Source organism: Mastacembelus armatus, chromosome 2 (genome assembly GCF_900324485.2).
Source record: "Mastacembelus armatus chromosome 2, fMasArm1.2, whole genome shotgun sequence".
Lineage (NCBI taxonomy): Eukaryota > Metazoa > Chordata > Actinopteri > Synbranchiformes > Mastacembelidae > Mastacembelus > Mastacembelus armatus.
The window spans coordinates 10,564,840-10,578,644 of NC_046634.1; the positions used below are offsets into that span (position 1 = coordinate 10,564,840).

Sequence of the window (13,805 nt, forward strand, 5' to 3'; positions counted from 1 at the left end):
CCGCGGTGGCAGCTCGGCCCGCAGCCGCTCCGGACACTCCATCGCCGAATGACACCGGGAAAATACCCGTTTTTAAACCGGAACGCATTAATTTTGTCCTTTCCTCGCTTCTCGGAAACCAATCCGGCGTGACGGACTGAAGGAGACCTCTGTGGATGTTTCGGCCCACGGTAAAAACGACCTGAACGATGGGGACGTACAGATTCCGAACCGGAAGGAGCTGACCGCGGCGTAGCATTAGAAAAACGCTGGATTTGAATCTTAAACAGGTTTATTTAGTTTTGTTTTTTTTTACATTTGGGCACCGGATCTGTATGTTCCGGACTGACGGAGACCTCTGTGGATAATTCGGCTCCCAGTGACGAGCTCCTGAACCATGGGCACTCAGGGACCGGGCAGGAAAAGGATCCCGAACCGGGAGAAGCTGATCGCCGAGGATGATGCCCTGAACCAGATCGCACGAGAGGTAGGACTGCTTATCGATACTGATTGATCAGGTTATTGATAAAGGCTTTGATTTCAGATCAGGGAGGTGTCGTTACAGCAGCAGAGGTGAGAGCAGACTGAGTCACGCTGCGGAAAAAAAAACAGCAGCGGAAAAATCACTAAATCATCCGGTAACGTTGTGACACGGCCGGACTCACCTGTGAGGGGCCCCGGGCCAAATACCCCACCCCAGATAAAACACTGATCAATACCAACGATCAGAAACAACAGTGGTGTAATGATAGAGGATAGAAATATGGTTAATATAGTGATGGGGTGAATTGGAAACTCGGTTGTTAAATGTAAACGGATTTATAAACCAAACGTGAACTAATCCAGAATCGGATCGTTTCTGAGCGCCCTGGAACAAAGCCTCCTTTTGTTCCCGTCCTACAAACCGACTCAGGAATGTGAAGCTGATGAATGAGCTGCTCCTCTTCCTCCTCTGCTGTGGTTTAGGATGAGGCTTCTCCTTTTTACTGGCTCCTCGTTTGTGTTTTAGGAGAAGGAACAAGCTTCATCTTTAAACCTCATGACAGTTTAGGTCATAAACTGTGACATTAGAACCAAATGCTCATGGGGGGAAAATGTAGTTTTGAGATAAACTTTGTGTTTCTAACTCTGACTGGACGCCCCGACACTCCTGACGTTGTTCTACAGTTGTCAGGTTTCTTTGTGTTCAGTCACAACGTAGTGAATGAAACTGTTACTTGAATAGTGTGTTTATTGAATGGAGTCTGGTGTTGACAGACATGAGTCCCTTTCCCCCTCCTCGCTGACCTACTGGGAACAAACCAGTGTGTGTTAGTGTGCGTTCCCCTGTCGGTGTGTGTGTGTGTGTGTGTGTGTGTGTTGGCGTGACCTCCATCCTTTAATCCTGCAGCAGCACAAACGTTAATCTGCATCACAACATGACTGACACAGATCTCCACACCATCCAGATCATCATCCTGTTTGTTACACAGTTAACGGCTGATCTTATTTAACCTGCTCACATACATTCATAACAATCTGAAGTTTGTATGTTGTGTTAAATAAATAACATTTAATACAAACGTTTTATTTGTGTTGTGCTTTTTTATTTACCCCAGGTGGACTCATGTCGTCACCTGTGGAAAACAAACAAACCTTATTTTTAACAGGAAAGAGCCAGTTTGATCTAAAAGTCAGACTGAAGCTGCTCAGGCGATGTCAGGTGACTACAGGTGTGTCCTCTGCAGGTATTCAGGTGTCAGGGTGTGTTGCTGTCATGCTGGTGGAGGGAGTGTCTCAGGTATGAAGACAGGTGGACAGCCCACATTCCACCTGCAGTCAGAGACACGCCCCCTGCTGGAGGAAACTGAGTTTAGACTGTTTCAAATCATTTCATTTTTACAGATGTGCAGATGTTGCAGTCATTTATTTTGAATCTTTAATTGAAATTAGGTCGGATCAGGTTTAAATCGGCGGAACTGTGACAAACCAAAGACCCGAGACCTCGACCTCATGATCGGTAACATGTTGATGTGTGTGTGCAGGCGGAGGCGAGGCTGGCGGCGAAGCGAGCAGCAAGAGCCGAGGCCCGAGAGATCCGGATGAAGGAGCTAGAGCGACACCAGAAGGAGGTGAGCCAGGCTGTTGTCATAGCAACAAGTCCTCAAACCGGACTGTGGCAGCACCATATTACTGGGAACTAAGGGAAGAAAAAATGCTGTTTACATGAAACTCAGCTGTTGGATATTTTCCTCAGGGGAACAGGTTTGTCGACTTATGGTCGTAGTGAAACAAAAACACAGACGTGACTCAGTGTGACTTAAACTAGCTGAGCATCTCATCATCTCTGACGTCCCTGTACAGTAAACCTCCATAAAACCACAGACGCTGCAGAACTTCATTGAGAATCCTGCTGTTTTTAAGTTTCCTTCAGTTTCACACTGAACCAGGGTCAGTTGTCTGTGCACCCATGGGTTCACTGCAAACAGCAGCTGATCAGTGTCAGTCCTGCTGCTTTAATCAGACACTTTGACTAAATGTGAAGGTGGAAACACAGAACTCTAGAAAATAGAAGAACTAAATACTTGAATGTGAACTTCGGTCATGTGACTCCAGAGATGGGAGTTTGATTGATGAACAGATAACCATACATGATCAGATACAAGTGAAGTTTGTCTAGTGTGTGTTGAGGGGTCAAAGGTCAGTGTGTGTGAGTGTTTACTCAGCAGCCTCAGTCAGTCTGTTCCTATACAGCAGAGTGATGTTTGGTTCCTATTGTGCACATCTGGTGAGTAACTTTAACAAAGCTTTGTTTGAAAATTAACTTTATTGACAGGTCTGATGTGGCGCGTTGACAGTTTATTATAAACAGCCTGAGGTTTAATATGTGCGGTTCTTTCACATTAAAACAAGAAGTTGTTCCTGTTAGAACGTCGTCTGTTTCTTCCCTCGTTGTCTTTGCTCAAATCGTTCGGTTCTCTAGAAACACTTTGGGTTTTCTGTTAGTTTCTGCTCAGAACAGCTCATGAGGTTCTCAGTAGAACGGTTCATGTTATCACCACATACATTTATTCTAACAAGACACTTTTCATCTCTACTTTTCATTTTTACACACAGAAACTAAACATGAGCTCACCTGTTATTGATTAGATCATTGATTGATTAACAGTTTCCTGAAGTTCATGTAAACAAAACAGATCTTCAGTGGAGAAACTGGTTTTTCAGCTTTCTGTAAAATCAGGGAGAGACTCAGATGGTAAAGTCATGTGGTACTACTTCATCCTTGGACTTCACTACATGTCAGAGTCAAACCTTGGACTTTTTCCTGCTCTACATTTATCTGATAACTTTAGTTCCTTTTCAGAATCAGATGGATCCAACAAAATACAGACTGATCATCAAACTTTATTGATCCCTGGGGGGAAATTCCCAAGATACCAGCAGTATGGAAAGTACTTCAAATTAGAAGTATATAAGGCAGTTAACGTCAGCTACCCAGCGGTATATAAAGTACTTCAAATTAGAAGTATATAAGGTAGTTAACGTCAGCTACCCAGCGGTATATAAAGTACTTCAAATTAGAAGTATATAAGGTAGTTAACGTCAGCTACCCAGCGGTATATAAAGTACTTCAAATTAGAAGTATATAAGGCAGTTAACGTCAGCTACCCAGCGGTATATAAAGTACTTCAAATTAGAAGTATGTAAGGTAGTCAACGTCAGCTACCCAGCGGTATATAAAGTACTTCAAATTAGAAGTATGTAAGGTAGTTAACCTCAGCTACCCGGCGGTATATTAAGTACTTCAAATTAGAAGTATATAAGGTAGTTAACGTCAGCTACCCAGCGGTATATAAAGTACTTCAAATTAGAAGTATGTAAGGTAGTTAACGTCAGCTACCCAGCGGTATATAAAGTACTTCAAATTAGAAGTATATAAGGTAGTTAACGTCAGCTACCCAGCGGTATATAAAGTACTTCAAATTAGAAGTATGTAAGGTAGTTAACCTCAGCTACCCGGCGGTATATTAAGTACTTCAAATACTCAGCTTTTGTCATTGAAGCCCCAACGCCCTCTGACCTCTGACCTCTGACCTCATATGTCTCTCCTCTTGCCTCCTGCTTCCTGTAGCTGTTTCACAGTCACAAGGTACGACTAACTTCTCTGTTCCTCCCTAAACACACAGGATTTGTTTTACTCCTCTGGGACCAGCAGCCGGGTGGAGTTTACACCACCCGGTGTAACACAGTCTGACACAGCCAGAGCAGTAAAACAAATATACCTGAAGCAGTTTCATGTTTTGTTTTTGTTTTTTTCTGAATGTGTTTGTTGTTTTCTGACTTCCTCTTCCTCCCCGTCCTCCTCTTCTTCCTCCTCCTCCTCCAGAAGTATTATGGTCTGGATAATAAGTGGGGGCACATTGAACAGTGGATGGTAGGAGTCTGTTCATCCTCCTCCTCTTGTTGTAGACGTGCACATGTGCAGCTTTTCGTTTGTTAGTTGTGCACGCGCTCACAGACAGACACAGGATTAACAGTTTAATCCACGTCTGGCACATTATCAGTTTATTTTACTGCTTGTTTCCTTTGTTTACTTTAGGTTTGTTTGTTTTACTGCACTTTGGTGTGTACACTCCTAAAATAATGATTACAAATTAATTTCCTTCAAATGTAAAGTCTTTGTGGTTTGTATATTTGTTTTATTTTTACAGATCATTTTTTAAATTAGTTTGGTCTGACTGTTTTATTTTGAAGGGCAGATCAGTGTTCGTCCTTATTTTTATTTTTATTTTGCAGTATGTGGGCATTGACTCCCTCAGCATGTCTGACAGGTTCACTGTTGTTCGGTCCCTGTTCTCTGTCTGTCAGGACTGTCTCTGTTTCTTCTTCTTCTGCACTATCTGCTCTGTAATGTCTCCTTCTTCTTCATGGCCTTTCAGGAGGACAGTGAGCGGTATTCCCGCCACTCGCGGAGACACGCCTCGGTCTGTATCTTTACTTCTCTTCTCTTGTCCCTGTTTGGTGCCTTAATGCTGCTGTAATGGTTGGTTGGTGTCAGAGTTAACTGGACCTGCAGAAGGTTTCAGTGTCCCCAGACCATCGCACCCATTAACATGCTGCTAAAACCACAGAGACTCAGCTAGACCTAGTCTAGACCTGTATTACTGTAGTTTGACTGGTCCAGGTTCTGGTCTCACTGTGTGTGTCTGTGTGTGCAGGTCTCAGATGATGAGGAGAGGATGTCGGTGGGGAGTCGAGGCAGCCTCAGGGTGAGTCCCACGGTTATTGTTTCAGACCAAAGCTTCAGTGTTGTCATGTTCGTTCCTCCCCCTTCACAAAGAAAACATGGGGCGGAGAATGAATCCGAAATAAAAACATGTTTCGATACAAGATTTATTTGTTTAGATAGCTCCACCCGCCTGACACAGCCACAGCAGTAAAGCAAACACACCTGAAGGCATGTTCATGTTTTTCTGTTCCTCGTTTTCTGACTTTAACTTTTCATCCTCTTCTCCTCATCCTTCTTTCCTACACCTCCTCCTCTCCTTGCCTTCTCTTCTGCTCCTCTTCCACCTCCTCCTCTCTTCCTCTCCTCCTCCTCCTCCTCCTCCTCCCCCAGCCTTCAGACTACAGTGGTTTTCTGGGCTCCAGCTCTCGAGCCTCCTCCAGGGCCAGCTCAGCTCGTGCGAGCCCAGTGGTGAGCTCTCATGTCTGGGTGTCAGTGTGACTGTTGGCCCCTCTTCTCTCTGGTTCTCCTCCCTGACTTTAGCTGTTTGGACTGGGGCTTCACCTGGTGGCTGTTTGTGCACCTGCAGCTTCAGTCAATAAAGTTTTTATTGGAAACATTTCTGTCTCCATGGTAACAGCATTTTAGCTCAGTCAGTGAAGTGTGTGTGTGTTTGTGTGTCCAGGTGGAGGAGCGCCCCGACAGAGACTTCCTGGAAAAAGTAAGTTAACCGGTCCGTTGGTGAAAAAACTAAACTGACTCATGTTGACACTAAATAATGAAATGAAACCAAAGCCACAGGACACAGAAAGATGACTGTGATGATGGTGTCCTCCTCCTCCTCCTCCTCCTCCTCCTCCTCAGGGCTCCAGGACGGCGTCGACTCTGTCGGCCGCCACGCTTGCCTCTCTGGGCGGAGCTTCATCTCGCAGAGGAAGCTGCGACACGTCGTTCTCCGTGGAAACTGAGGCGTCAATCAGAGAAATCAAGGTGCGAATAAACTGAATGAATAAATTAACACCATGTTGTCTCCTAACTAATAATAAACACAGCTGGTCTGTTTTCAGTGTCAGTAATTAATGATCCGTCTCTTTACGTCTTCAGGACTCGCTGGCGGAGGCGGAGGAGAAGTACCGTAAAGCGATGGTTTCTAACGCTCAGCTGCACAACGAGAAGTCGACTCTGATTTATCAGGTGGAAACGCTGAGGGAGGAGCTGAGCGACATGGAGGAGCTGCTGTGGGAGACCAGACGGCACTGTGACGACAGGACCAGGGTCAGAGGTCACACAGGGGCCTAAACAGGCGTACGGTGGTTATTGATTAGTAAAACAAACAGGTTGAACCTGAGAGTGTCTGTGTGTTTCAGGAGCTGGAGAGTGAGCGTCGGGCTCACGCCGTCCTGCAGCTCCAGTTCAAAGAGATGAGGGAGACTCTGAGACAGACTGAAGATCTACTGACGGTCAGTTACTCTCAGTCGTAGCTCTGAAACTACTGGAACATCAAACGTGTTTAACAAACTGTCGCTTTAATTGTCGGAAAATGTTGTTGCATTAACTGTCGGGTGTAGTTTTATTTTCTCTTATTTCCCAGGACGACGTCCTCAAACGTTCGGTTTGCTTCCTCAGAGAAATGTGTTTCACTGCGATACATCACAAATCGACCGATCGATCAATGATCGTTGCAGCTGTAGAATAAACTAATGAATCATCTCAGCTGTGCAGACGATATGAACTAATGACTGACTAATGCAGCTCATACTAACTTCTTTCTGCTGTCGCTTCCTTCCTTTCCTTTCCTCCCATCCTTCCTTTCCTCCCTTCCTCGCCTCCTGCCGCCGTCTCCGGTCAACAGGAAGTGTCTGATCTGCGGCAGAAGAGCAGCAGTTACTGTCAGGAGGTCTCTGACCTGCAGGAGGCTCTGCAGTGGAAGGAGAAGAAGATCGCGGTACGACGCTGCACTTTCAGACGTTTAGTTTCAGTCAAACACAGCAGCTGTGTTTTTCTGGTGCGTCTGGTACCAACACCTGACACAGGACTGACATGAACTAGCTCCACCTCCGTTTTTAAATCTAAAACCTCCGGCCTGCAGCTTCAGGTCTTAACCTGCACTAATTCTTCTGTTTAACTCCTGTTTCCTTCACTAACACCTTTCCTTCCTTGTCTCCTCACCTTCCTGCTCCTCCCTGCGTCGCCTCAGGCGTTAGAGCGGCAGAGCGAAATCTCCGACATCGTTCGGATCGAACGAGACCGGCTCAGTGACGAGGTGGTGCGACTCCGAGATTTACTGAAGGTATTTGGAGGAGGAACACCTGAGCTCACCTGTGTGACGTCACCAGCGTCATCGTCCTCATTCACCTGAAGATTGATGACGTCATTGTGTCCTTTCCCCAGAGCAGCTTGATTCAGACACAAACGTCGTTTATTTTATTGCAGATCAAATATTTTACAGCTTCACGACATGAAAACTCCAGTTTTCTGATCAATGATCAGAGGTTATTGATCAGAGGTTATTGATCGATAAATGATTTGATGATTTTCTCCTGAACAGCAACACGGAGTCGTCGTCTCCCCTGAAGTCGCAGCCAATGGGGACGCAGCACCGGCTGAGGATGATGTCAGCGAAGATTCCGGCTCCCGATTGGCTCAGGAGTCGTGTCATGGCGGCAGGGAGAGCGTGCTCGGTGAGAAGTCGTTTCTGATTCATGATTATTGATTAGTCACTGTCACGTGATCAGTCATGAGTTTTTCAAGTTTAGACAGTCACTTTAGTCCAGATGATGAAACAGGAAGTCAGTTAATAAATAAATAATATGAGGAATAGATTATCGATTAGTGTAATGATCTGACTGCGGGGAAGTTGTTTATGACAATAAAATACTTTTGTGATCATTTTAACTTTATCATTAATATCAGATTTGTTCCACATCATGATTCAGGCACATTTAGCAGAAATCAGTGTCATGTTGGAATAAAAAAGTTCCTGTGCATGTTTGAGTTTTTAAGGAGAACCTGTGAAATCTCAGCGTCTTGTTCAGGTGGGATGTTTTAAAGTTCATCACCTTTAGTTCTTCTTTGATTCATGCGTCGTTGGTTCCAGTTGTTTCCCAACGTTTGTCCAGTTTGTGCGTCTCTAACCCGTCGACTCTGCTGGGTCCCCCAATCTCTTCTTCATGGTCTTTCAGGGAGGATTGAAGAGCAGCTGCCAGCAGGGGGCAGAAAACCTCCACCGGACACCGTGACGTACGACCACTGTCAGATTCACAATCGTTCCCGGTGCCTGAATGTCGTCTCCTCTGGAGAACAGACCGAAGCTCAGGCTGTAAAACTGGTGCTGACAGAAAAACCCGTCAGAGGCAGAACAGAGAAAAATCCAGACAGAAACCAGGAGGCAGGAAAACAAACTGAAAAGGATCCAAATGAGCCATTTCGACCGGGCCAGGCCGGGAATCTGTTCAGAAACGCAGGATTGAAGAAACAACCACAGAGAAACAAGTCAGGACCTGCTGCTGCACCGAAATCTGCCGTCCCCCAACCAGTTGATGACCAGGTTTCAAAAGGCTTTGATTCAAGATCTGGACCTGTAGATGGCATCGGTTCTGTCTCTGGGATGTTGGCTGGTAACTCTGAAACGTTCAGTACAAGTTCTGAGGGTTCAGCGAATACATCAACAAATCCAAAGGAAGTCAGTCGGCTCAGTGTCTGTGTGGGTCAGGAAGCTCAACCAAACCAACGAGGGGAGGTTGTACGTAAAAGGACCAAACCCAGGAGGGTTCGGACTTTACCAACAAACACTCATGTCGGGCACATTTCAAAGCTCAGAAGGTTTTTGACCAAAACTGCAAGTAAAATCAAATTGGTGGTCTCCCCAGACCTGGCGCTGAGTCTGCAGGAAGGAAGAATCATTGAGGATCGGCAGGTTCACGGGTCCACGGGACAGAAGCACCGGATTGTGGAGGAGCTGGTGCTGGACGACGTGGACAGCTGCGAGGAGGCTGACGAGGAGACGCCGGCACGACGAGCCGCAACACAACAGCGTCAAGCGGTGACGGACGTCGTCGTCGAAGACGTCAAGGTCATTTGGGTGACGAGCAGCAGGAAACGGCGCTCAAAGATTTCAGTCCCAGCCGTAAAATCTCTTCGATGACTTTTTCAGCAAAAATCAGAAATTAATGTTAGAAATCAAATGTCTGCGACAACAACACCTGAATGATGTTGACTTTATTTCCATCGTTCACAGGGATCAGAACATTTCTCATGTTTTTGTGCTGAATTCTTGTGATTTGTTTAGAACTCGAGTTCTGTCTCCAGGTTTTGTCGTCTTTTTCATAGTTTGGGCAAATCTTTGTGTCAAGTCTCTGAATCAAACTAGTCCCACGTATATTCTGTGTTTTTACTCTGTGGCTCCAGAAAGTTGCTGTAATGAGCCACAAACCTGCGGTTTTTTGAAATGATCTCAATAAAAAATTTACTTAAAGACTGAAAGAAAAATCGGATGTTTCTGTTTGTGTTGCTGTTTTCTCCTTAAGTCCTGGCCTCTTCCAGCCAGAGAGGGGAAAAAGAAGAAAGCAACAAACAGGAAGGTCCACAGCTGGTTCCTTCTTTCAGACCTGCAGAACCGCTGGCGTCCGCTCGGGTCCTGAAACTGAACGTCTCATTTTGTGTCGTTTCAGAGCTGCGGCTGAAGAAGCTGTTTGAAGAGAGGGAGGGTTTGCAGGATCAGGTGAGGATCTGCTGTTTGCTTTGGTTCCACGCATTCGTGGCTGTTTCTGAGATTCCCGTCTGTGTCCGAGCAGGTGCGGCTGCTGAAGTCCGAGCTGGAGCAGAGACAGAACAGGACGGACCGGGTCCAGGATCCAGAGGGGGTCGGCCTGGAGAACGGGGTGGATTCTCATCTGCTGGACCTGCAGAGTCCGTACTGGTCCTCTTTGTGTCTGTGGTGTTGTCTCTCACGTTCTTCTTCTCTGTCAGGATTAACTTCTTCATGTGTCTTCATCTGTTTTTGTCTTTTTCACTTTCTGTGCCTTTTTGTTTTCTCTTTGTCTTTGTCACATGATCTGAGTCTAAATATTGATGATTTCTGTTTTAGTCAGACTTCAGGAAGTCACAGCTGCTTTTTATTTTCATGGTTTTAAAGGAGACGCCAACAGACAGATCAGTGATCTCAAGTTCAAGCTGGTGAAGTCTGAACAGGAAGTCGCTGCGCTGGAACAAAACGTAAGTAGAGACACACACGGATCCGTCAGTGTCTGTGGATGTTTTTCCTTCAGCCCAAACAGAAACAGGAAGAACCGTGTTTACCTTTCCCAGGTGATCCGTCTGGACGGTCAGGTGACCCGCTACAAACTGGCGTCAGAAAACGCTGAGAAGGTCGAAGACGAGCTGAAGGTGGAGAAGAGGAAGCTGCAGAGAGAGGTGGTGTTTGTTTGACTTCACTGATGTGGAAACTTCAGCTTGTCTCAGTTCAAGAACCAGAACTAAACTGTTAATCTGTAAAAGCCCCACTTTGTCTTTTGTTGTCGTGTCAGTGTGTTAATGTCATTTCCTGCCGTCCTGCAGCTCCGCTCGGCTCTGGACCGGATCGACGAGCTGGAGACCAGTAACAGCCACCTCTCCAAGCGCCTGGAGAAGATGAAGGCCAACCGCAGCGCCCTGCTGGCCCAGCAGTGACCTCGTCCTGGGAGGCGTCAGGCAGCTCTTCCTGTTTCAACCAGAGCGTTTGTGATGCACTTGTTTTTACTTTGCATGAATTCCAGGACGGGTGGAGTTAAAGGCTGGTGAAAACTTCTTTCAGACCCAAAAACAAACCAAAACCAGAAACTGAAAAGAAAAAATCTGACCTTGGACTCAGGAGGAAGATCAATCAATCAATCATCAATTCGATGCTCAGGACATCAGTTTGTTTGTGCTCAGACTCAGTCGAGTGTCGGAGGAAAAACTTCAGATCGACGACACAAAGTCTTGTTCTGTTTGAGGGTAAATAAGATCTTGACACCAGCTGAGTTTCCAGAAAAGTGTTTTCATTTAAGAGCCAACAACAAAATGTGTCTAGTTTTCCTCCTGACACTCCACCCGCCCGGCCCAACAAGGCTGGTGAAACAAACGGCACATCTGCTTTATGATCATCCATCTCCTGCCTCTACCGGTTCTCGTTTCCCTCAAAGAGTCAGTGACAGCAGAGATCGGATCTCACTGGATTAGGTTGGATTGGACTGGAAGAGCCGTTCAGACCTGATCCGGGTCAGACCTGAACAGACCAGATCAGACTGGAACAGTGAGGGTCGGACCGGATCAACGGCAGCCGTGTTTCAGCTTTCTTCGTCTGCTAATTTTTTTTTGTCTTCCTTCGGCTTTTATGTTTTCATGTGGAAAAACACTCGTGTCTCCGTCCATGTTCTCGCCTGTTTTCCTGGTTCTCAGTATTTTCTGGCTCTGGGCCCAGACAAACGCGGAGGGTGACTCGACGTCACGTATCGCTGCAGCTAATTCATCTGGAACAAGCACGATTGAAGCAGCTTCAAACAAACATGACAAGAAAACCAGTTAACAGGCCAAAAAAGACCAAAAGTGATGGGTCAGCCAGCTCCTAGCCCCGCCCCCCTTTTTCAGGTCCCAAAAGAGGGCGTGGTCAGGTGTTAATGTTTACATTAGCAGGTGCAGAGACACCTGGTGCACCAGAGAATCTGATGTCTTCATGTTTGTTCAGGACTCAGCGCTCGCAATGTAAACTCACCAGCTTGTAAATGTCTGCGATCAATCAATGAACCAATGAAACTTCTTGATCTGATCAGAAACTTTGAGTGTGGGCGTGTCAACGCTTCATACGTCTCCTTTTCATGTTGGGACGTTCCCACGTAGCATGAACGACGTCTAGGAATCGGACTCTGCTTGAATAGAACAACTGATGTAAAATGCAATAAGACTGAAACCGTCCACAGACAAAGATCGTCAATATCATCAATACTTCATGTTTATGAGTCTTTACCGAGGTGGAAGCTCTGTGCAATATTTGTCTGTCTGAGGCCGAAGTGCAGGAACGTCCGGGATCTTTGTGCTTTGTCGTTGCTCTATTGATTAGGACATGGGATATCAATCAATCAAATCAACATGTACCGATGCTGCAGTGGCTCAGGGGGTTTATTGATCAGCTGTTGGATGTTTTGAAACACGACATTAAATTCATGCAACATCTGAGTTTCTGTCTGAGTTTGAGTTTCAGAAACAACAAACATGGAAACTTAACTTTTTGTTCATCATTTAAAATATAATAAGTCTGATCGTAAACTTTATTGATCCCTGGTGGGGAATTCCCAAGAGACCCAGCAGTATATAAAGTACTTCAAATTAGAAGTACTTAAGGTAGTTAACACCAGATACCCAGCAGTATAAAGTACTTCAAATTAGAAGTACTTAAGGTAGTTAACACCAGATACCCAGCAGTATAAAGTACTTCAAATTAGAAGTACTTAAGGTAGTTAACACCAGATACCCAGTAGTATAAAGTACTTCAAATTAGAAGTATATAAGGTAGTTAACATCAGATACCCAGCAGTATAAAGTACTTCAAATTAGAAGTACTTAAGGTAGTTAACACCAGATACCCAGCAGTATAAAGTACTTCAAATTAGAAGTACTTAAGGTAGTTAACACCAGATACCCAGCAGTATAAAGTACTTCAAATTAGAAGTATATAAGGTAGTTAACGTCAGCTACCCAGCAGTATAAAGTACTTCAAATTAGAAGTATATAGGGAAGGCAAACTTCAAGTACATTTGGATGATGATACTTTTGGACTTTTACTGCAGTAACATTTCGAATGCAGGACTTTTACTCTGTGGTATTTGTACTGTTACTGCAGTAAAGGGTCTGAGTACTTCTACTGTTTCTACCAGCTGCAGTGATAAAAATATGACTCAGAGTAAAAACTGTTGTAATGTTCAGGTTTGACCAGCAGGTGTCGCTGTTTTTAACCAACGTGCAGTTTTAACCAGAGAACTGGCTGTTAAATTGTTGCCTCCTCCTCTCCTCTCTCCTTACCTCCTCTCCTTATATCCTCCTCTCCTCTCTCCTCCTCTCCTCTCTCCTTATCTCCTCTCTGCTCCTCTCCTCTATCCTTACCTAATCTCCTCTCCTTATCTCCTCTCTCCTCCTCTCCTCCTCTCCTCTATCCTTATATCCTCCTCTCCTTATATCCTCATTCCTCCTCTCCTCTCTCCTCCTCCCCTCTCTCCTTATCTCCTCTCTCCTCCTCTCCTCTCTCCTTATCTCCTCTCTCCTCCTCTCCTCTCTCCTCCTCCCCTCTCTCCTCCTCCCCTCTCTCCTTATCTCCTCTCTGCTCCTCTCCTCTATCCTTATATCCTCCTCTCCTTATATCCTCATTCCTCCTCTCCTCTCTCCTCCTCCCCTCTCTCCTTATCTCCACTCTCTCCTCCTCCCCTCTCTCCTTATCTCCTCTCTCCTCCTCTCTCCTCCTCTCTCCTCCTCTCCTCTCTCCTCCTCCCCTCTCTCCTTATCTCCTCTCTGCTCCTCTCCTCTATCCTTACCTAATCTCCTCTCCTTATCTCCTCTCCCTCCTCTCCTCCTCTCCTCTCTCCTCTCATCCTTATATCCTCCTCTCTCTTAT

At 45.6% G+C, this 13,805-nt stretch overlaps 1 protein-coding gene across 3 annotated transcripts; it reads left to right on the forward strand.

Annotated features, from left to right (window-relative positions):
* The first annotated feature begins 3 nt into the window (after nt 1-3).
* lrrfip1b (leucine rich repeat (in FLII) interacting protein 1b) lies at nt 4-12,376 on the forward strand. Of its 3 annotated transcripts, XM_026301339.1 has the most exons (16): nt 4-466; nt 2,004-2,090; nt 5,178-5,228; nt 5,579-5,656; nt 5,871-5,906; nt 6,050-6,175; nt 6,290-6,460; nt 6,553-6,645; nt 7,038-7,130; nt 7,383-7,475; nt 7,734-7,866; nt 9,856-9,905; nt 9,979-10,093; nt 10,320-10,399; nt 10,493-10,597; nt 10,742-12,376. In XM_026301339.1, exons 1-16 carry the CDS (start codon nt 377-379, stop codon nt 10,850-10,852), a joined length of 1,512 nt encoding a protein of 503 aa, XP_026157124.1. In that variant the 5' UTR covers nt 4-376; the 3' UTR covers nt 10,853-12,376. The 3 variants fall into 3 exon arrangements, with proteins under 3 accessions (XP_026157124.1, XP_026157125.1, XP_026157126.1); XM_026301340.1 differs by lacking the exons at nt 7,038-7,130; nt 7,383-7,475; XM_026301341.1 differs by lacking the exons at nt 5,579-5,656; nt 7,038-7,130; nt 7,383-7,475.
* Nucleotides 12,377-13,805: the final 1,429 nt, after the last annotated feature.

Bases quoted from the DNA above. Each gene is read 5' to 3' on its own strand.
- lrrfip1b (XM_026301339.1), top strand. From the start codon at position 377: ATGGGCACTCAGGGACCGGGCAGGAAAAGGATCCCGAACCGGGAGAAG. The intron at 7,476-7,733 runs GTATTTGGAGGA...TCTCCTGAACAG, and splicing joins GACTCCGAGATTTACTGAAG to CAACACGGAGTCGTCGTCTC. The intron at 9,906-9,978 runs GTGAGGATCTGC...GTGTCCGAGCAG, and splicing joins GGGAGGGTTTGCAGGATCAG to GTGCGGCTGCTGAAGTCCGA.